We start from the raw sequence: 22592 nt of genomic DNA, 5'->3' as shown, positions 1-22592 counted from the left end.
GGTGGGATGGCGGATGGGACCAGAAGATACACAGGGTTTGGCACAGACAAGGAGACTACCAGTCAAGATACTTTGCCCTCCTCGGGTCAATAGGTAAACACATGACCCTAGAGTTTGGCCAAAAAGATGCTTTTTCTAGGACTCTAAGACCCTTCCCTGAAAAGCGTCTTTCTGTGAGGTCACAGGTGAACTGGTGTATGTGTGCCGAGGTGGGGCCTCTTGAGAAGCCCTCCCATGCATCACCCTCCCCCACATCTACCTCTGCGTCTCACTCACACTCCTAAGTAAGACCAAAATTGAGTCTCACTTTACTCATTCATTTTTCCATCCCTAAAAAGGACACATCTCCACTGTCCCTTTTGCTCACACATAGTGTATGCCTTACACTCAGTCACCTCCTCCATAAAATGGGCCATGTCTCACTTGACTGGTATGAGTCAAGATGCCATCCTCAGGAACCATCCAGATGTAATTTTTACAATAATCCCCTCTTACACCACAATAAAGCCGTATCCTATTACTGTGCAGCTTTGTCTTTTTTTTTTTTTTTTTTCCTGGACGATTGGGGGTTCAGTAAGGATCATTTTGACCTATTTTGGTTGGAAAAGTCTAGCCATTATTCTCTGCCAAAGAATGTTCACATCTATAAAATATTTACCAGTTGTTGTAGACCGAATTGTGTCCCCCAAAATTCACACATTGAAGCCCTAAACCCCAATGTGACTATATTTGAAGGCAGCACCTTTAAGGAGGTAATTAAGGGAAAATGAGCCCATAAGGGTGGAGCCCTGATCCAACAGGGCAAGTGTCCTTATAAAAAGAGGAAGAGACCCCCCCCAAAGAGCATGCAGACACCCACAAAAGAGCTGTGAGGACACAGTGCAAAAGTGGCCATCTGCATGCAGGGAAGGGAGGCCTCACCAGACACCAAACCCTGCCGGCACCCCGATCTTGGATGTCCAGTCTCCAGAACCATAAGAAAATTAATTTCTGTTATTTAAGCCACATGGTGTATGGAATTCTGTTACGGCAGCCCGAGCACATGAATACGCTAGTCCTCGTCTATGCTACCTAGATCGCAGTCAACCTATAACCCAGCTAAAGGGAGGATCGTTCATGGTCAATACCACGCAGAGCAAACAGAGCCTATAGGACAGAGGCCCTCACTGCCTCGTTCACCCCTGTGTCCTCAATATCTAGGAAAGAGTCTGGGACAAAGGAGACACTGCATGAATATTTGTCGTGTTGAATTTAATCAGACATGATGAATATAATGTCATCTTAACTTCTGTAAGGAGGAGAACATCCATCCACTACCACCAAGCTGGCCCAGGATCTACAAGCTGCTAATGTCAGACAACCTTCCCAGACAATATCCCAGATTCCACTCCAGTCCACATCACCTCTGTGCCTGCGGGTAAGACCACAAACCCCTGGAAGCAACACCAGGGAGTGCAAACGACCCCCATATGCTATGTTAGAAATGCTGCCCCACTTTACTGTACCCTCCCCACCACACCGTGCAACAGGCTACTCGTTTCGCAGGACTGGAAAACTGAAACTCAGAGAAAGGGACTCCCTAAGCCCCCACTGGGTCATAAATGCAACATGCAAGGGTCATCCCAGGTCCTTGGATTTGGTGGCCGGGGCTGCCCCTGCTGGGTCACACCTGTTCCTACATTTCATCAAACCTCCGGAACCATGGGGCAGAGAAGAAAGAGCCTGAGGCCTGGCATTGTGACTCTCCCTTCTCCAGAGGTTCGGCCTTGGGGAGAACTAGCTCGGATATCAGACTGTTCAGATTTCGTGGACGAGCCGGCCAGGGAGTAATCAGAACAACTTGAGTGCGCGGCTAAGCGAGGACAGCCCTTCCTGGAGCGAGCCTCGCCTTTATGGCAGCACTTCATAAGAACTTTTCCCTTACAACAAAACTGTCAAATCCAGCAACCACAGGCCAGAAACATCCCAGCTGAACCCCACCAAGCTGCTTTCTGATGTACTGTACACACAAATACCAATATTCCCCAGATGTTCTCTATGTAAAACATTTGGTTTGAGACACAGCCCTTCTTTCCCAAAAACCCTTACATTTGTTTAATGGACTCATACAGTTCAGCTAAAATGTCCTGGATCAGACATCTGAGGCCAGCCCGGGTCTGATGCAAGCATCCCATCTGCAGAAAAGACGAACAAGTAAATAAGACAGTCTTCCCCAAGATTTACACTCCCTGCGTCTTTAAGCAGGTCATAAAATGTAAGCTATGTATGGATAATAATGCAAGTTGCTTTCAAGTGTGTTTCTGAGTCCATCTCGGTATTAATCTAAGACTGATGTTCAAACAGAGAGGGGGTCTGGTGTGCCGAACAGGATGCCACGTTCTGCTTCTTACTCCCGCGGAAAAGAAGTGTAAAAAGCTGTCCTTGGAGCACCCTTGAGGTAAAGGTAAGGTCTTTTCCTGGCGTTAGTTATTCAAATACAGCAGTATCTCCTTCATTCCAACGCCACTTCTCCCTTAACCCACACTCTAAAACACAGGGAAGACATGGTGAAATGGAAAATGTCCTGGACCCAGCTTGGCCACGTGCTCCCTGGGTGACCCAGGCCAGCCCTACGCCCCCCACGATGGTTCATCCTGTCACATGAGAAAACGGAAGTTCACAAAAGTCACTCTCAGGGCCTGTTCAGCTGTGAAGATTATACGAGGAAGGGAAATAAACCCTTAGGAAAGCCACCCAAGAAATGTCATCGAATCCATGCACTGAGCCCCCACAGATGGTAACCCACAATTTTCCTACTAATATTTATAACAAGCGTGGTCACAGCAAATCTTTGGGGAAGTGGAAAAATGGAAGTAGAAAGCCGCCAGAGGCAGCCCCACTGATAGAATCAAGACAGGATTACTAACGTTGCCTTTCAGCTTTAACTTGTCTGTGTCGTCTGAGCTTTCAGTATTGGGCACGCATTATTTTTTCTATAGGGAAAGAAGAATTTTATCATTTAAAAAGGTCACAAAAAGCAATGAAAGCTGATGAGGGAGAAGCCAGACAAACTACAAATTGCAGACACGAGAATTCCAAAATAAAGTTCTGAAGATCATTTAGGAGAAGTTCCCCAAAGATATGGAGGGGAAAAAAAGGTCTAACTTTCAAGGTACTTTGTTTTAAGAAGGAAAGAAAGCACAAAAGATTTCCATCATAAATGGCTATAATTTTTTTAAAAGCTTGGCTCTTCAATGGATGAGCTTCAATTACCTGCAAAAATACACTAAGATTTCTCTCTGGTGGTTTAGTATGTCCACTTACCCAGTGCATCAGATTGACCCGTATCCTCCATTTCTTTGACTGGGACTGAGGGCCGGTTGGACACCAGGGACTCCCTCTGCTCCCCCTACACCCTCTGTTAAGCCAATTCCCCACTGTCATCCCCGCCAAGATGACTACCCCAATATGGCGGCCTCTATAGTCCATGGAACTCCTCATCCTCCAACAAGGCCAGCAAATCGTGACGTGATTATAAGCCCTTCCATTCTAGGGATAAAAAGCCCCAGATGGCAGATTTTACTCTCTCACTGCCAAGAAAAGGCAAAATACAATAACACAGAGAAAATGCCCAGCAGTGTGCTCAATGATGCTAAGTGCTCCAAATTACTTTTATTATTATTGTCAACAAATAGGCCTTACGCAGAGATATGTGTAAGAAAATTACAGTGAAACCTTCAAAATCTTGAGAGGTCGAGAGGACAAGGTCAGAGGGTAGAGGGAGAAGGGGCTGGGAGAAGGGGACCAGCTGTGGCCTCTTTCAAGAGGACATTTCAGGTCACCCCACTAAAAGAAATCCCTCCAAATGTACTTCTGTAGCCCCCAGGGAATCGATTTTGCAGCATGGACTTATTTCCCTGAAATAAACAGACACACAAAGGTCGCTACAACTGGGGCCTAGAAAGAAAACAAGCCAGCTGCCGATTTACGGGCAGCCTCTGATGCAACAGAGCAAAAGGTCCCGGCCCAGGTCCAGTGGGATGGCCTCGGACACACCAGTGCTCCCTGGAGAGAGCATACCGGGGGGAAAGGCTCAGGGAGGGGACTTGCCTTCTTGTGGGGAAGGTGCCCACTTGGCCAGGCGCTGATGGGGGCGTCCTCTCAGGAGTGCAGACTGTCTCTCTGCAGTCAGCATGCGCCGGCCACGGGCTCTCAACACAGTGCATGACGGTGACCTTGGGGAACTGTTCAAAAGTGCTGATGCCCGGGCCCCATCTCCAGAGAACTTTCGAAAGGTTATACTACTGCGCAGCCAGGACTGAGAACAAGTGGTATAGTGGGAATTGCCCTCAGCAGAGTCGGATGGACCAGAGTTAACCCAGGTGCTTCCTTGACCCCCGTGGGCAGATCAGCTACTGTTTCTGATCATCAACTTCTTTAACCGCAAATTGGTAGTTAACATCACCCCATGACAAAGCTGCTGCGAAAGAAGACACCTGTCAGCTGCCCTCCTTCAGTCTTACAGGAGATGCATATGGAGTGCCTGTGTCTATCTTTCTATCTAAGTGTCTATCTTTCAAGATTCTCACAAGTGAGTCAAGAATTCTGGGCCGTTCCCCACCCTAAGGGGTTTCCTGAATTTCTAAGTGGTTAAAAATGGTGAGGAAAAGGCCCCTATTTCACACACACACACACACACACACACACACACACACACACACACACACACACAAACGCACGTACGCACAGAATCCCTACCAGGTGAAACAGGCATATAGTGGAACTATGTAAAAAACTGGGAATCACAAGCGGCAAAACTAGAGGGAACACATAGTTTGTAGGATCTGCTTTGCCTTCTCTGTCCAGAAGAAAACCTATCCCGGGTGTGACACTTTCTCAGGAAGCCCCTGCCTGTCCCCCGTGTCCCCTGTTAGGTCAGGTGCAAGTCTCTTACACCTGCAGCACCGTGCAGGGCTGGCACGTAGTGGGCTCAAGGGAGTATCTGCCAAATGAATGAGTTACTTCTGCTCCTTGAGACCAGGAATGGGAATTGTAGCTCAACAGAGCTCATGATACCCACACATGTTAATCCCCTCAACAGGTATTTCATAAACACACCTGAACTTTGATTCCAAGCAACTGGCAGAAAAGGATATAAAGACCCATTCAACATTCAGGAGGCAGGTGCTCAAAGCCCAGTGATTGTGAGCAACAGTGTCACAGACTTTCAGGGTCTGAATCCCACCTACGAGGACCACAAATGTGGGCAAGGACTTAATTTTCTGTCCCTCGGTCTAACCACTGTAAAATGGGAAAGGTCACGGTGTACACCTCTTAGAGTCACCACGGGGATGAATTTAGGTCAGCGATTTAATATGCTTAAGCTACAGCCGGGCACGATCGCTGCTATGTAATTGTTTGCCATCATTATTATCCAATGGGAGGCTATCAGGCAAAGAGACCTCAAGCTTCAGGCCCAATATAAGAACCCAAAGGTCTCAGGGCACTTGGTTATGACACGAGAAGGTGTGCACTGAAGAAAGTGGGGCGGTGTATCCAGATGAATACAGCAACTAGCTACCCATTATCCAGAGCTGTGTTTTTCAAAGTAGAGACCACGAACCAGCCCCATCCCGTTCGCCTGAGCTGCTGGGTTAAAATGCTGAAGATTCATTCCCGGGTCCCCCAGAGTCCCACCCCAGCCATGCTAGATCTGACTCTCTGGGGTAGATGCCAAGGATGTGCATTTCGACAAGCACACCCAGGAGATTCACATGACACTGCAAATTAAAGAACCACTGGATTGGCTAAGCTAGAGGATCCGAGTCTGTATCCCTCCTCCCACCGAAGCCTCCCACAATGCCTGATACACAGAACCTGCTCAACAAATACCAGGTGAATCCACTCAATGGTTACACCTCTCTTAAGTGTTGGTTCAATTATTTGAAGTCCCACTATGTGTAGGTTAACACATGCAAAGCAATGCTTCATTCTAAAAATCTTTACTGGGTGCTTACAACATACCAGGCAGTGTTCTAGACCCAAGATACAGAAAACATGATGAATGAGGTTGCTCACAGATAATTACAGTGACAAGCACTGCGTATGGAGCTAATAACACCAAGTAAGGGGTGGCACGCTGCTCTCATTTTTTTTTTAACATTTATTTATTTTTGAGAGAGAGAGTGCGCACGAGCATTAGCAAGAGAGGGGCAGAGAGAAAGGGAGACACAGAATCCAAAGCAGGCTCCAGGCTCCAAGCTGTCAACACAGATCCCAATGCAGGGCTTGAACTCACGAACCATGAGATCATGACCTGAGCCAAAGTCGGACGCTTAACCGACTGAGCCATCGGGGCGCCCCCATGCTGCTCTCATTAAACTCCGCATCTAGAGCAGTGCTGCCCTTCAGAATTTCTATGATGATGTGCTCAAAAAAAAACATTTTGAGCACTGTCCAATGGCAGGCACTGGCCACAAAGGGTTATCAGGCACTTAAAAGGTGGCTCGTGTGACTAAGGAACTGAAATTTTCATTTTAATTGTAATTAATTTTAACAGCCACGTGTGTCCTAATTAGACAGTGCAGGTCTAGAGGCAGGACAAGAAATGTAAACGGGAAATGATAACACAGGCAGTATGTACTAGGAGGCGGGGAGGCGGGGTGGGCGCCTAGAGCACCATGTGTTATCAAATGCCTCTCACCCAATTACCAGATGCCCTAATGTTCCCTGGCTCCAAGAATTGAAGGAACAAGGTCAGGTACAAGGCATTGTGCTCAGGCTGGAATTTTTATAGCCCATGATCAGTTGGAAGAGGTATGCAGCCCAGCCAAACCCCAGAGTCTGCGGTTCAGAAACACACCACCGCCCGCAAAGCCTGCCCACAGCTGCCAGAGAGATCTCTCTCCACCCGTCACTCTGTTGTCGGTCGGTCATTCTGTCCTTGGCTGGAACGTCCCACTGGGGCCAAGACACTGCGCGGATTTTATGAGATTTCTCCGCTTCAAGAATAAGGACGAAGTCAAGCCTCCTAAATTCCACCGGAAAATTGGTGGCTAATCCAAACATTTCATAAAATTAGAACTCATTGTAGGGCTGAAAGGAATTCAGGCTGTGCCGCCACCAGAGAAATGCAAGATATTTGTTATAATTTTTTCCTTCGTGAGCTGTTTTAAGAAGCAAGTGCGTTTTCTGCTTGAAATAAAGAAGGCATGCGGGGTGGCGGGGGGTTGGGGGGCGGAGGGGCAGCGTTTTTGTTTTTGTTTTGTTTTCTCTGTGGTTTGCAAAAAGCATCACCAGATGACAAATGGCGGAATCCTGCCTGACTCCCTAATCCCACAGCTAGCAGAGATAATAAACCTGCTTTCCCAACCTCGGCTGCATCTTGTTTTTATAGAGACGGAGTCTTTCCTGGAACATGGTGCTTCTGTGCCTTAATTTTCTTCTTGGGCGTTAGCTTCAGAACTTTCACATGCAGAGATTTTAGTAGCAAGAGAGAGATCTGAATCATTCATTCAGGCACGCGTGTGTGCGTGCACATCACAGACGTTTACTCGCCAGGCACTGGGCTAGGTGTTCGGGATACACGGGTAAGCAAAACCGACGAAAACCTCCTGCCCTGGCAGAGCCTGCATTCTAGCGAGGGAAGACTAACAAGGAAGCCTCGGTGACTGCCACTTCAGACGATGTGGGCACAAGACACAGACTCACCGGAGGCAGACTCTGGAAGAGACTGGGAAGGGGGCTCCGGGAGAGCAGGAACCCCATTCTCTGACCGCACTCTCTATCACCCAGAGCAGAGCAGTGGCTGACACACAGCTGGCCCTCGACGAATAACGAATCCTGACACAAAAGTCTGTCCCAGAACCCTCATCTTACACACAATTTAGGTGCACCTGCAGCAGGGACAGATCTTGCCCCAGGTCACACTGCTCCAGTTGTGGCAAGAATGGGACAGACCCCAAGACTCCTGACACTATGCACTGACTCATAACACCCCCAAGCCATTCGGCAAGCATGTGTTGCATTCTTGTGTGTGAGGCCCTGAACTAGGCACCCGGAGAACATAAACGAGAAAGACAACCGAGATCATGGAAGAAAGTTCCTCTAGCTACCATGTTCACAAGCTTGGAGGCCACTGCTCTGAGCCTGGGTTCAGTGGGTGTTCACCATCCACTGTGGGGGGGGGGGTAATAAAAAAACAGAGCAGAAGGCTCCAGAAGCTTCCAAGGTCCCATACCCATGAAAGGCCAGGGAACCCAGTGATTATGACCATGACTCTGAAGTCAGATAGCCCTGCCCTACATCCCAGCTCTGAGACTTTGGGCAAGTCATTTGATGTTTCTTTTATTTTTTTTTTTAATGTTTTATTTATTTCTGAGAGAGAGAGAGATAGCATGAGCAGAGGAGGGTCAGAGAGAGAGGGAGACACAGAATCTGAAACAGGATCCAGGCTCTGAGCTAGCTGTCAGCACAGAGCCCGACACGGGGCTCGAACCCATGAACCATGAGATCATAACCTGAGCCAAAGTCAGACGCTCAACTGACTGAGCCACCCAGGCGCCCCAAGTCATTTGATGTTTCTAAGACTCTTCTTCCCCATCTGCAAAATGAACATGCTAGAGGAGGGGAGAGAAGGCATGTAAAATACTCATAGTAGTGCCTGGCACAAACCTGTCACTCAGTAAATGTTCCTGCTATTAATACTGTTAGGGAACGGACCCTCCATCTGCTTTGGACCTTCCTACACATTCGAGAAGGTGGATGAGACTCAGTGGAGATTTCCATTTAATTCCTCCCCTCTCTAGGATTTCTGCTATCAGCTGCTTGCATGCCCATTCACAAACTTGTCCCCTCCCTCAACGTCACTTTCTTTTTTTAAGTTTATTTACTTATTTTGAGAGAGAGAGAGAGAGAGAGAGAGAGGCAGAAAGAGAAGGAGAGAAAGAGAAACCCAAGCAGGCTCTGCACTGTCAGTACAGAGCCCAACATGGAGCTGGAACTCACGAACTGCGAGATCACAACCTGAGCAGAGAATCAAGAGTCGGACGCTTAACCGCCTGAGCCACCCAGGCGTCCCCTGGACGTCCCATTTGATTCTGCCTGTCACACAGATATCGTAGGATCAGGAAGAAAATGCAAGCTGGGGTTCTCCCTAGAGCAAGCACATCCTTGCCTTGCCTTTCCATTCAAACATATCTACATGCTGGGCTCGGAGCTCACCTAGTCAACGGATGTGAGCCTCTTCCCTCCCACCACTTCTGCTAGATGAAGGAGAAGTTCACTTTCAACTCTGCTAAGAACCATTACAAGGTAATTATCCACCTAGGAGGTATGTTCTACTATTACCATCCCGTTTTCCACATGAGAAAACTGATAGGTTCTTTGAAGGTGAGAATTTTCTATCTCACACAGAATCTAGCACAGAACCCACCTCGCAGACATGCTTGAAAAAGCAGTGCCTGCCTTGAGCTGAAGGAGAATGTATACAGATCTGACGGGACCAGAGAACGGGGAAGGTAATGACCTCCACACGGGAAGACTCTCCTTACACTTGTCAAAGCCTGCACCAGACAACCGGAAAAGAGTTTTGAGAAATAAAGAGACTTCCCTTCCCCTGCAGCAAGGAGTCCGTTTGGCCAAAAACCAAGCAACAGGAAATGAAATCTACATTTTACCAATGCCCTTCAGTGAATCCCAGCTTTCTCCTCCTGAGAGCCTGGGAACAATCTGTCTCAGCCCCTCGATTTGCAGGTAAAGAAACGGGTTCAACACTAAGGTAGCTACTTCAAGCGACACACAGCACCCAGGCTGCCCAGGGGCCAAGGACAGCCAACACCCTGGCCTGCCTTTCCCAGGAGGGCTCCTTCCAAGAACAACACTTAAGGAGTGTTTATTGTGGACCACACACTTTTCCAAGACCTCGACACACGGCCCATTTATCCTCACAGCCACTCCCATGTCACAGATGGAGACACTGAGCCAAGCTGACCATTTCAAGGTTACACAGGAGGTTCAAGCAGGCTCTCAAACCCACGCCACCCCCATGCCCCCTTTCAGATCCAGAGACTGGATCGTCCACTTCCTTTTCACCGTCCTGTAGAAGACGCAAGAGTGTCCCCTGGCAGTCATGTCCCCTGGCAGTCAAGCAAATCATACCTGAGTTGAGCCCAATTCATGGTGGGAAGGCAATGGCCAGCAAGGATTCCAGACCTGCAGCAATCAGAGGTCTTGGTGGCTTTGGAGTCACCTGAATATGAGGAGCTTGACACAAACAGAGGGAATGGGGAGGAGAGGGAGCCCTTAGGAAATTCTAACACAAAGAAGCAACTCCCTCCTTCACCCTGGGAAATTGCCCTAGGGCTCTCAGACACTGGAACCCAGCTGCCCCCCTTCGCTCCCACGGAAGGGGAACCCTACCACAGATGCCTCCGAGCAACACCTTCCCCGGGAAACTTCATGCTGTCTCGGTATCTCTGATGAAAGTAAGCGACGTGGAATTCTCCTCTTGAGTTCACAAGGCAAATCATGATGGTGTTTTTTTCCAGACATACATTAACTCTGCACTCCAGCCGGTTTACAATTCTTAAAGCCCTTGATTTACAACCCAGGGAGAAAATGTTTTGCAAATCTTGCAAATGCACTTTGCATCTAAAACTTGCCTCCTCTGCAGAGCTGATCACCAGGGCTTCTCAGATGGGGGGCTGGGGTCTCTTGGAAAGATGGGAAAGTGTGGGAGCAGCCCAAGGAGGCAGGGGGGAGGGGCAGCTGCCCAGGGTGGGAAAGTCTCCCCCCCTCCCCTTCTCCAGCAGGGGTGCAGAGCTGCAATAGAGAGGCACCTACTTGATAATGCTAGGCTCTCCACACCTGTCCACACAGTGGTGAGGAGGATGGTGACCCAGAAAAGGAAGAGGGTGGGGACCCAAGAGACCTTTCCTGCTGCCTCCCATGGTCACAGAGCCCCCCTTCTCAGGATTGCTGCTGCACTCCCCATTCATTCATTCATTCATTCTCACTGAGCACCTACTATAGGAAGGGCACCAGGCCACAGGTCAGAACGCACCCCTGCTTCCCTTCTAATGGGGGAGAAAGAGGAGGGCATACACAGACAAATCATCAAACCCACACAGTTTATATGTTCTTTTTTTTTTAAAAAATATTTATTTATTTTGAGAGAGAGCATGCCCACAAGAGAGGGACAGAGAGAAGGGTGGAGAGAGAGATAGAGAGAGAGAGAGAGAGAGAGAATCCCAAGCAAGCTCCATGCTGTCAGTGAAGAGCCTGACGGGGGGCTCAAACCCACAAACGGTGAGATCATAACCTGAGCAGAAATCAAGAGTCAGACACTTAACCGACTGAGCCACCCAGGCTCCCCATAGTTTACATGTTCTGAAGGAAACGGACAAAGGGCCGAGGCAGAGGAATAAGGAAATGGGAGTCTGGACACCCAGGTAGGAGCCTTGAAGGACGTGGCAAATTCCATGTTTAGTCCCCACGCAACCCATGGCCGGGTTTTAAGCAGAGAGAGTCAGGATCCAAGATAAGAAGACCACCAGGTACCCTATGAGGTCCTTCTCACCAAAATAGTGACACCAGCTCTTGTTTTCAAGAGCCTGCTAGGCGCCAGGTTGTGCATCCAAAGCTTCCAAATCCTCTCTCTCCTACCAACCCCACTTGGTAGGATGCTGGCAACCGTACTTCCTAGACGAGGAAACAGAAGTTCAGAGACAACATGCGGCTTGCTCGGGATCCTCCAGCTGACTTTGAATCCCAAGTCCATCTGATCCTACAGCCACGATTTCTTCCTCTGCACCTCTTTGATACACTACCTTGCATGTTCCCAGATTATTCCAGATGTATTACTCACACGCCCCAACTAAGTTCTCAGGATCTCGGTGGCAGGACTGGTCATATCCTCCTCTGAAATCGCCAACAGTCCTGAATGCTTAGTACGTGCTCATTCAACACATCTGCTTTACCGCTAGACTAAAAGGAAAAGAAGGTATGTCAACCCCCAACATATGTTGTGTCTTTATTATGTGTTTTTACTATGGCGTGCCTGAAGATCACATTCAGCCACAGAGCAGTGATGAGTGGTGGCTAACAAGGAGAACACTGAAGCCACCCGCCAGGTCTGCCAGGTACGGATGTGCAGGGCGCTCAGTGGCGGAGGGTCAAGTGAAGGGCGACCAGTTCTCCTAGAGCCACCAGTCTGGGGGCTGCTTCAGGCCGGGAGGGGAGCCTTTTCATATTCACTTGCCGAGAGGAGACCGTTTTCTAATTCAGACAATGTCCCCTTTTAGGGCAGCAATAGCCCCAGATGCACCCGCTATGCCTCTGTGCATCTGCTCCGTGCGAGGCACGGGGCTAAAGGCTCGGCCACATCACATCACCTTCTTGCAGCTTCTCAACAGTCTGGAGGATAAGAGCCATCATAAGCCCCAGGTGAGAAAACAGAGGCCTCAAGGAGAATAGTAACAATTGTCACTAATGTCACACAATTGTCGGGTGGTATGATGGAATGTGGCTCCGGGTGTTCTGGCTGCAGCCTGCCACACAGGCCACTGCTTCCTACTTCTTGCACAACATCGGCATGAGAGTTCTGTGGACCCACAGATTGGGATCTTGACGGCCTGACGTTTATGGGCCTCCGCCCTCCTCCCTTACTCCCCGCCCACTCCCTGGAGCCCCTGCTTTGTTGCTGTTTTGTTTCTTTAATGATAGCTTCATTGAGATATAATGTTCATACCAAATTTCACCCGTTTGAAATGTACAATTCAGGGACCTTCGGTATAATATGCCCAGATTTGTGCAACTGTCATAATTTTAGGACAATCTCATTACTCAAGAGAGAAACCCAATGCTCATGAACAGCTACTCTCCATTTCCTCCCAACCCTCTCAAGCCCTAAGCACCCACCCATCTACTTTCCATCTCTACGGTTTGGCCTCTTCAGGACATTTCACAGAAACGGGATCATGCCGTATATGATCTGTTGTGACTGGCTTCATTCACTGAGCATAACGTTTCCAAGGCTCATCCGCATTATGGCACGTTTCAGCATTTCATTCCTTTTTACGGCTGAGTAATAACCCATAAGTATTCCATAAATGCAATTATGGAATGGATCAGATACAATATTCCATAAAGAAAAAGAATACACCACATTTCATTTATCCGTTCATCAGCTGATGGACATTTGGGCTGCTCTTCCTTAGGGCTCTTCTGGATCACACCCCTGGGGACATTCGAGCCCATGTTTGCATCTCTCCCGGGGAGGCCGATGAGTGGACCTGCCCATCCCCATTTTAAAATGCAGTTAGAAGTTTACCGAAGGGCCCCGCTGTGAAGTCAACATCTGGCTGCTCCTGGGCTGCTTCCAGAGAATGTTATCAATACAGCCAGACGCGGCTCACGGGTGGGTCATCTGGCCGAGCCCCTCCTATGCTGGGGCCTGGGATCCTCTCATTCCTATACTGTGTAGTGTCGTCTGGGCCAGCGCGATGATAAATGCATTCTGCTTTAAAACAGATACTTCACAAATCATAACTTACAGATGCTCCAGGACTTTCATGTGGGAAAGACAAATGAGACTTAGGCTGTCTGACTCCAGAGCCACTGAGGACAGGAAGCCATGGCCAGGAAGCCGACAAGCCCCGGACGGACGTCTCTCTCCCTAACGAGTGCATGAGCACATGTAACAGAAAGGGAATCCGTGCAGAGAATGGTCGGCCTGACTTTGCAGACTTTGCTGTGTAACCGGCCATTCATTTCCAGCCATTGTTTTTTTTTAGTTCCCAGCAAATCAGAAAGCTCCTGGAGGTCAGACAATGACCTACAGCCTTTCCATCTCCTAAGATCCTCCCTTGCTCAAGGCATTCACTTCAGTTCCATCCTACAAGACTTTGTTGAGGACTGACTATGTGCTTGGCACTATGGGAGGCAGTGACAGGAGCTAATAAGACAGGGCTGTCCAACAGACAAGATACTTTGCCCCAATCCTCCTCTTCTGCTGCTTCCCAGAAGGATGTGAGATGTCCCGTGTGATGTGGGTACATTTCTATCTGCAGGCAGGGAGGTGAACCAGCTGACCTCTCTGGACCGGCGAGGGATTCCAGAATTGGAGGCTACTCAAGGAACAAAGAACTCAGTGTGTGTCCAGGTAGAGAGCTCCCTGACTTGACTCATGGCCCAAGAAGCAGACAGTGTGCCAGAAGCAGACATATTAACGCGGTTCCGATCCTTATCTTCTCATACCTCAGTTGTTGCGAAAACCTCCAGGCTACCCTCCCCGCTCCAAGCCAGCACACCAGACTGCTGGGCTCAGAGCCCCGCTGTGACCAGAACCCAGCTCAGCCCACCTAGGGGAAGAGATTCGGTCAAGGTCTCTGCATTCACACTGCCTGGGCCCAAACTCTGGCCCTGCTGCTGCGTGTGACCTTCACAGTCACTGACTAAGTTTCTTTGTCTAGAAAATGGTATGATGACAGGCTCATTATGAGAATTAAATCAGTTAATATGTACGTGGCAATGTATCTGGCCCATGCACTCAGAAAGTATTAGCTGCTATTACTATGATCAAATATTATTATTGCTACCCCCAACCTATCTTGTCAATCTTGCCTCCCGCTGCCTCCCAGCACAAACGCTGCATCCTAAGCAAAACGGCCTGTTCACCCCAAAATCCCCCTTTGCCTGAAAGTCGCTGCATCTCAGTCTTCTGAAACCCAAATCAAGGGTCATCTTCAACATCAACTGCCCTGGCCAATCCTCCACTATGCCACGGCTCCTTCCGGAACAGCACAGAGAAACCCCCACCCCCACCCCCGGGAAAAGAAACACCCCATGGCTGGTCTTCTGACACCGTGAGCAAAGAACCACGCCCAAATCCAGAGGCTGTGCATTGTGCAACATAAATAAGGTTCTCCATTCCTGTAGCAGCGGTGGGTTTCGAAACAAACTACTTGACATCTTTAGCTGTATGACCCTGGGCAAGTTACCTAACTTCCCTAAACATCATTTTCCCAATCTGTTAAATGGGTCTGGCTAGAGTGCGCACCTCTCAGCGTTGTTGCGAGGGTTAGATGAAAGGAAATGTCTGTAAGGCAGTTAGCACAGCATGTCACACCCCAAGCTTTCAAAAATATCAGCCAGGAGTAATCATAGTAGCATTGGCAATAGGCAGAGGGGGTGTTCCTGTCCAGGATTGAACTCAGCTGAATGTACTAAGCTTCAGTGAGCTACATTTCAACGTGAAAATCACCTGATATAATCCAGTCCTACACAAAAGAGGTCTCAGACCTAGTGACTGCTCACTGCCTCTTCCACCAGATGGGTAGCCCGGTGGGTCTCCATCATGCCTGTGTCCCAACAGTGCACACAGAGAGAAACCCAGGGGAGATGGTAATAAATCTTGGTTGAACTGCACAGAATTAGCTCAAAATCTGTAAGGACATATTATCTTTGCCACTGGACTATGAGCTCTTTAGGAGCGAGTATCACATCTTGCTCTAGTAAAGGCTTATTAAACAAGTGATGGAATGATACCAAACTGAGAATCGGATTTGTTACACCTAGCTCGGTTACTTCCTGGCTGTGCAGCTGCAGAGAAGTCACTTAACACTTCTGTGCCTTATTTTTCCCATCTCCAAGGGGAGAAGTTTGGACTGCACGTTTGCCAATGTCCCTTTACTCCTTGAAACCAGGTTTGGACCATAGTTGCCATATGGTACCCCAGCCACTCCCATGTGACAGCCACACTCTGCCCACTGACCCGCCACTCCCATGCCAGACCCCTCCCAGAGACCTCACCCCCTGCTCACACCACACAATGGACCGCTCAGGAGAGATAACCTGGTGCAGAGGGAAAGTTGAACTTGGCCCTTGATGGTGAGGTACTCACATGACACCTCTCCTCAAAATGTTGTTTGTTTTTGGGTTTGGGTTTTTTTGGCAATAGTCTGAGCAGCCTGAAGGTCCAGGCAGTTTGGCTCAGAAAAAATGCATGCCGTGTTATGCCACAGGGCTCCACTCAGCAGCCCTGCCCCGAACTGTATCAAAACAAAAGTTGTGCAAGAAACAAAGCCCAAATTCAAGGCTGTAGAAACGCATTCAGATCCTATCACAATCTGGCTAATTGTCTCGGCTTCTTATGGGCACACTTTTGTGTTCACCTTGCATTCCCTAATTAACCTGAGAAGTCGACTATTTTCCTACCACTCTCTGAGAGATACAAGACTAATTTGTCCAAAGGGCCATGACTCTCTGACGGTCTTAAAATCTAAATGAAAGTTCACGTGAGATGAGGAGAAAAAAGAATCTGCTAAAGGAAGGAACTAAATTGGTGAATTTCCCTTTTTAAGGCTTTCAATAGATGATTTTATTCAATTATTACGACAGGTCCATGAAACTGGTACTCATGGCAGCCCATTTTACAGATGAGGAAGCTGAGGTTTCAAAGTTACATAGCCGGCACAAGGTCACAGAGCTGGCAAAAAGTCAGGATCTGGATGTTGGCCAGCCCTTGTGCGAGAGCGCTTCCTTGTCGGATGTGTTCATCTCTGGAACAAGCCACTTGGAGCCCTTGGGTCATGGACACCCTCAGGCAGTGGCCACAAACCACATTTGGGAATCAGCAGGGAGCATGGCTGGACCAGGCCAGGCCGGGCGGGCCACCCCGAGCTCTGAATCCTGCAACTCTCTTCGGAAGTGGCTTTCGCAGAACGTAGGAGATGGTGTTGTGCGGTGCTCCATTTGATTCAGAAGGCCCTTCCAGATTAGATTAGTGCAATTAGAAGCCACAACATTTTCATTTTTAAAGACTTCTCTGCTTCAGAGCTGCTTCCCATAGGAGCCCTGATTCCAGAGTATCTCCCTCCCGGGACACCAGCTACTCACTCTTGCAAAGCAGGTTCAAGCCCCCACTCCCCTTGAGAGGACGTGGGTCCGAATGAAAATAAAACAGCACTTCAGATGCTACCCGAAGACTGAAAGGCAGACCTGAGACAGTGCTCTCTCGGCTTTCTTCAACCACACCCCCAAAAGCAAGGTGTAGACATTTAGAGCATCCTTAGAACCAGAAGCAAACTCCAAGTCCACACTGCAGATAAAAATTTCTTGCTGCTCTTGACAGATTCTGAGTCACCAAGCACTGTACAGGCGAAAGCGACTTGCTGACCAGTTTTTTTGTGTGTTTGTTTTACTTTCTGTTCGGCCAGGCATAGGGAATTTTCCACCTGACAATTCCTGTTTCTCACTTAAGTTCTTACACCATCTGTGAGCACTGTGCTCAGCAGGGGGAGGACTCGGGGCCAAGGAGGCCTTCCCATCACCCAGCCTCAGTTTTCCCATCTGGTTAATGCAAGGTTCTTACCACATGATTCTGCTAACATTCTAAGCTTATCTATGAAATAGAAAGCAGTTTGAGGATTTCCAGCTTCTGAGCCGGGATCTGCTACCGGACTCAAAATCTTCACATAATTTTTTAGTAAAACAAGAGATTTAGCTGAAATTAATAGCACAATGGGAAACAACCAGGGCTGGACAATAACAGAGCAGGACTGGTCTTCCCGGCTAAGAAAGGAGCCTCTCCCGTTCTCAGGGCGCCCCCTACTGGCCGTTCGACTAAATCCCGACGGAATGTTCACAGTTTCTGCAAATAAAGGGAAAGACACCCACCAAAAGAGAAAGGCAGGCGCGCGTCTACTGATGCAATCCCTTTCACTCTAGTCTCGTCTACGGATCAGGCAACAAGATGAATGCCTGACAGGAGGCCCCAGGGAAGCTCAGAAAGGTGTCTGCTATAAGACGAGATTTCATTCTTTCAAACAGCGGCAGCTCCCCAGCATTCGGGCTTCTGTGTCCCCAGACACACCCTTACCACTCAACCCCTCACAGGCTCACATCTCCAACCTGCAGCTCCAGCCACGTCTGTTTTTCATTATTCCGCTTTCCAACTTCCCAGCGCGATTCTTCAACAGCTATTAAGACAACACGAGCAAGGAGCGAGGCTTAGTTCTTGCTTATTCAACATCCAGCCTGGGGAATATCACCTCAGAAGAAAAGCATGAATGAAGTGCACGTTTCTCAGCCTCTTCTTCCACCAACCTGAAAGTGCGTTCCTCAAAGGACATCTTTACAACCGTCTCTTTAGAATTTTCAACCTACAAAAAAGTGGCACCTGCCCAGAATGAATTCTGAACCCCTTGCTGGCTGTAGGATATGTTTATTGGGGACGCCTTTTAAAACACAATGCACAATGTCTCAAATTTCCAATTAACCTATAATAGACTCTTTTTTTTTTTTTTAAGTTATAGAATACAGTTGGATCAACCCAAACCGTGAAGCTTAGGATGGGGGAGTTATCCAAGTATCCAAATATTTGAGAATTTAGGGGCTGAACTTTCTGACTGGTACCCCCTCCTCCGCCCAGAACTGTTCCTGTACGGATTGAAAAGAAAAATACCAACATCAACCTACCGCTTCATTCGACAGTTCATTTTGCTTTTTCCCTGTAGTCATCTGTTAAGTTTATAAGCAACTCTGGGCCCCAAAACTCGCCGAAAAGCGCACACAAGGAGTATCATAATTAGTTCCCGACTTTGGCCTTAAATCGATTAAAATACATCTGATATGCTTCAAATCAAAGAACCATGTTAATTTTCTGCCACACACCGCACAAAATCTTTCTGCAACAGTCTCTTTGAACCCAACCCTCTAGCCACAAGCGGTGTGGATTTCAAGGGCCTGTTCTGCAGAAAGGAAAAACGACAACAAACCAAGTTCAGGACAACGCAGAGACCCCAAGGCACTCAAGGCGCTCCAAATGGGCCCGGGACCCAGGAAGGGTTTCAGCTGTCACAAAGAGTGGGGCTGCTGCGCCAGACCCCTAACGCAAGTCAGTAGCCCTGCTACCAGGACCTGAAAGGCAATGGAGTCGGCTGCAACTCAGCATCGGGGTGGCTACCCGTGCCCTGGGCATTTCAGTCCACCCAGAAGCGGGAGGCAAACTGTCACCACGGCGCAGGCATGCAGCAGCCTTCAACTTCTGCTCCCAGACCTTCCCTCTTAAAAACAAACAAACAGAAAAATAGGCAGGAGTCCGCCCTCCCTTGCAGCTACAGCAGCACCAGGGTGATGGGGAGTGGCAGTGGCAGTGGGGGTTCGCATTCATCGACAGGACACAGGGCTTGGGGGGCCACCTCCCCGCTGAGGATGCGGGTCTGTTCGGAGTTAGAGCAGCGAGGCATTCCAGGGCTGGGTCTGAATGCGTGCCCGCGAGGGAGACCTCCACGGTCCCAACGTTGCAAAGTGTTTGCAAATCATAAACACTACTTTGCTGCTGGGAGAAAAACCCCCAAAATATGCGCAGACAGGATGTAACAAGTGTTTCGAGAGAGAGACACGCCTGAACCACGGGGAGCTGGGGAGAGAATGAGTCTGTCTGGGGGTTCCCGGGAAGCCCCTCTCCGAAAAGAGAGTCTCGGTGCCCGAGACCCCCGCCCCGAGCGCTCCGGGTCGGCAGCCGCGTCCCGCCCGCGCCCCCCGGGGCTGCCCCCACTCACCACTCGGCCCGAAAACCTCTCGGTGGCCCTCTTGACTTTGCCGTAGGTGCCTTTGCCCAGGGTCTCCTGCAGTTCATAGCGGTGCTTCAAGTTGTGCTTGTGGTGATGCCGCTTCACCCCGTGCGGCTTCCTGGGCTCCGCGGCCGCCGCCACCGCAGGGGCTGCGGCTGCCCCCGCCACCACCTCCGGGGAAGAGCCCGGCGCCCCCGGCCGCAAGTCGGGGCCGTCCCCGGGCGCGGGCGCAGCGGCCCCCTCCATGTCGGAACGCGGGGCTAGCCGGGCTGGAGAGGGCAGGACCGGGCACGGCGCTCGCGGTGTCGGGGTCCCCGCCGAGGAAGCCGGGGCGCGCTCAAGGTCGCCCCCGCAGCATCGGGGAGGCGGCCGGATCCCGCTCGGTCTGCGGCGCGGTCACTGGCGGCGGCGGCGACGGCACATCTAGCGCCCCCGGCGCGCACGGTCCGCGCACCGCCCCCCGGCCGCGGCGAGCTGCGGAGCGTCAGGCGAGGTGGCGGCGGTGGCAGGGGAGGCGGCGGTGTTTGCAGGAGGGAGGGGAGAGGGGTGGCTCCGAACGCAAGAGGGGGAGTGTTATGTGGGGCGCCGCGCCCCCCGACCCCTCCCCGGGAGGACGCGCAGACGGGGCGGGGGCGGGGGCGGCGCGCTCGGCCGGCCCCGGGGGAGGGGAGCGAGGGGCGGCGTGGCCGGGGCTTCCCCACCTCCCCGCCGCCGCCCGGGGCCCGGGGCCACCCGAGCTGGGAGGGGGATGGGTGCGTGTCGCGACTCGCCCTTTGTGCCGCGCGGGGTAGGCCGCAGCGGCGGCCAGGGAGCTTTGTCCTCGCTCGGCCGGGCCGGGGCCCGGGGGCTTCCGAGCCCCCGCGCCCCCTCCCCGGGCTCGCCCGCCACAGCTACGCACAGCCCGCGCCCGCCGCCGCCGCCGCCTCGCGCCCTGGCCGCTCGGCCTCCCCGCCTGCCGGCGCCGGGGCCGCGGCGGCGGCGGCGGCTCGCCGAGCCCCGGGACCGGGGAAGCGGGAGCGCCCCGAGTCGGAGGCCCCCGGGACCCGCTCGCGATCCGGCCGGGGGCGCCACGGGCCCGGGCGCCCCTTCATTTTCTTTGAGGTGTCGCCGCGGCCGCCAGGCCGGAGACGGAGGAGAGGCTGGGGGAGGGGAGCAGCGCGGGTGTTGGGTTACAGGCGGTGAGTCACGGCCCCTCCGCCGCAGTGCGCACCCCTCCCGCCCCGCGGGGGCTGGCACCCCGCCTCCGAGGCCCCCTCCTCCGGCTGCGGCGGCTGCCCAAGAGGGGGGCGCCTCGACCCCGGCCCCGCGCCCTCGCCGAGGAAAGGCGGAGTCGGGGAGGAAGGGAGGCCGGGAGGCTGAACCGGGGGCCCGCCGCCGGACTGCCTGCTCTCCGACACCAGCCGGGGCTCCCGCCGCCTGGGAAGGGAAGACAGTTGGGGGCGTGGAAGAAGAGGCGGGGCGCCAGGGGCGCCAGGACCGAGCCAGGCGCCCACCCTGCGGGCAAAGGCGGCCTTCGGAGGTGGGCGAACCGGGGACCTCAGACAGAACGGGGCCGGAGCCCTCTGAGCAAGAGGCGCCCCGCAGGCCTCTTCGCCCCCTTGGGCCTTGGGAGTTTTCCTCTAACTGAAAGGGCCAGATCTTGGAGATGGTAACGGTGACTGTACCCCGCAGGCCGACGGTCGGGGGGAGCGGGGTCCCAGAGCGATGAAGCTGCACCCCCCACACACACACCCCTTCTCCTAAGAAGCTGCGAGGCAAGAGAAAAAGAGGTCCTGGGGAATTATTATATGTATAATGGTGGTATATGTATATACCAGTGTACCAGACTGGGGTAGGCAGCGTGAGGCATGAAGAATGTCTGGTGCATTGTACAGACCGCCTGCTTGTTCGTTACTTTTTCATCCGCGAGCCACTCTCGCCCTTCTTCTCAGGTTCACCCCTTCTGGGTCCCTGCTGTCTTCCCCAGGTCTACCCCTTATCACCTGACCCTGGGCTCCTGCAACAGCCTGTCCTGCCTGGACGCCCCCTCCCTGCTGCCGGAGAAATGGCCCGAAATGCTGCCGTCGTCCACACTCCAGCGCTAGGCGTCCTTACCTGTCCCAACTTCTGTCCATCTTCTGGTGATGACATAAACCCCTCTCTGCCCCTTCCTGCCTTCCCCAAGAGCACACTGGTCATTGCATAATACAAACAGGAAGGCCATGTCTGTTCAATTCTATTCTGTCCTCCACACTTGCAGGCCCCCCCCGCCCCCATCCTGAAATTATATTCTGCTTATATATCATCTCTAGACATTGTGCACGTAAATTAAAGAGTCAGAGTGAGCCAAGTATGGGTTGATCCCCCATGGATAGGCTGTGTGACCTTGGTCAAATGACTTAACCTCTCAGCTTCTGTTTCTTCTTTTTAAAATATGGATTTGCAGATCTGTTTTACAGATAAACAGACTGAGTACTGGTGATGAAAACTGTTCGCCAAACATTTCCTGGTTCTTCCCCACCCCCACCCCCCATTCCTAATGGATGTGGTAGGAATCCACTATCCTATATGACCCGCTTGGGCCATTGGAATGAGAGCAGAAGTGATCAGCATTGCTTTCAGGTAGAAACTTTTAAGGGCCAATGGGCAAATCCGCATGCCTTGAGAATCTCAAAAGCTCAGTCTTGGCCATCTTATGGGGACAACCATGGAAATGCAGAGACAGAGCCACCCAAGGCCAGTATGGGTCTCTGTAAAGATGACACAGAGGCCCAGCTAACCTGCATTAGAAAAGTAGTGTGAGGGGCACCTGGGTGGCAACTTCAGCTCAGGTCATGATCTCCCTGTTCATGAGTTCGAGCCCCTGTCTGGCTCTGTGCTGACAGCTCAGAGTTTGGAGCCTGCTTCAGATTCTGTGTGTGTGTGTCTCTCTCTCTGCCCCTCCTCTGCCTGTGAGCAATCTCTCTCTCTCTCTCTCTCTCTCTCTCTCTCCTCTCTCTCTTTCTCTCTCTCAGTCACTCTCTCCTCTCATACACACAATAAATAAATAAATAAATAAAT

At 51.1% G+C, this 22592-nt stretch overlaps 1 protein-coding gene across 1 annotated transcript in view; it reads right to left on the bottom strand.

Moving 5' to 3' along the window:
- Window positions 1-20070, bottom strand: part of NUAK1 (NUAK family kinase 1) — a 69641-nt gene extending 49571 nt beyond the window's left edge. The window contains exon 1 of the mRNA XM_039230413.1: window positions 19542-20070. Coding sequence (XP_039086344.1) covers window positions 19542-19799 — 258 coding nt within the window. The 5' untranslated portion in view covers window positions 19800-20070. The remainder of the gene's footprint in view (window positions 1-19541) is intronic.
- Between the last annotated feature and the right edge of the window lie 2522 nt (window positions 20071-22592).

Source organism: Hyaena hyaena, unplaced genomic scaffold (genome assembly GCF_003009895.1).
Source record: "Hyaena hyaena isolate Hyena2069 unplaced genomic scaffold, ASM300989v1 scaffold_46, whole genome shotgun sequence".
NCBI classification, from domain to species: domain Eukaryota; kingdom Metazoa; phylum Chordata; class Mammalia; order Carnivora; family Hyaenidae; genus Hyaena; species Hyaena hyaena.
This window is presented reverse-complemented; position numbering and strand designations above follow the sequence as displayed.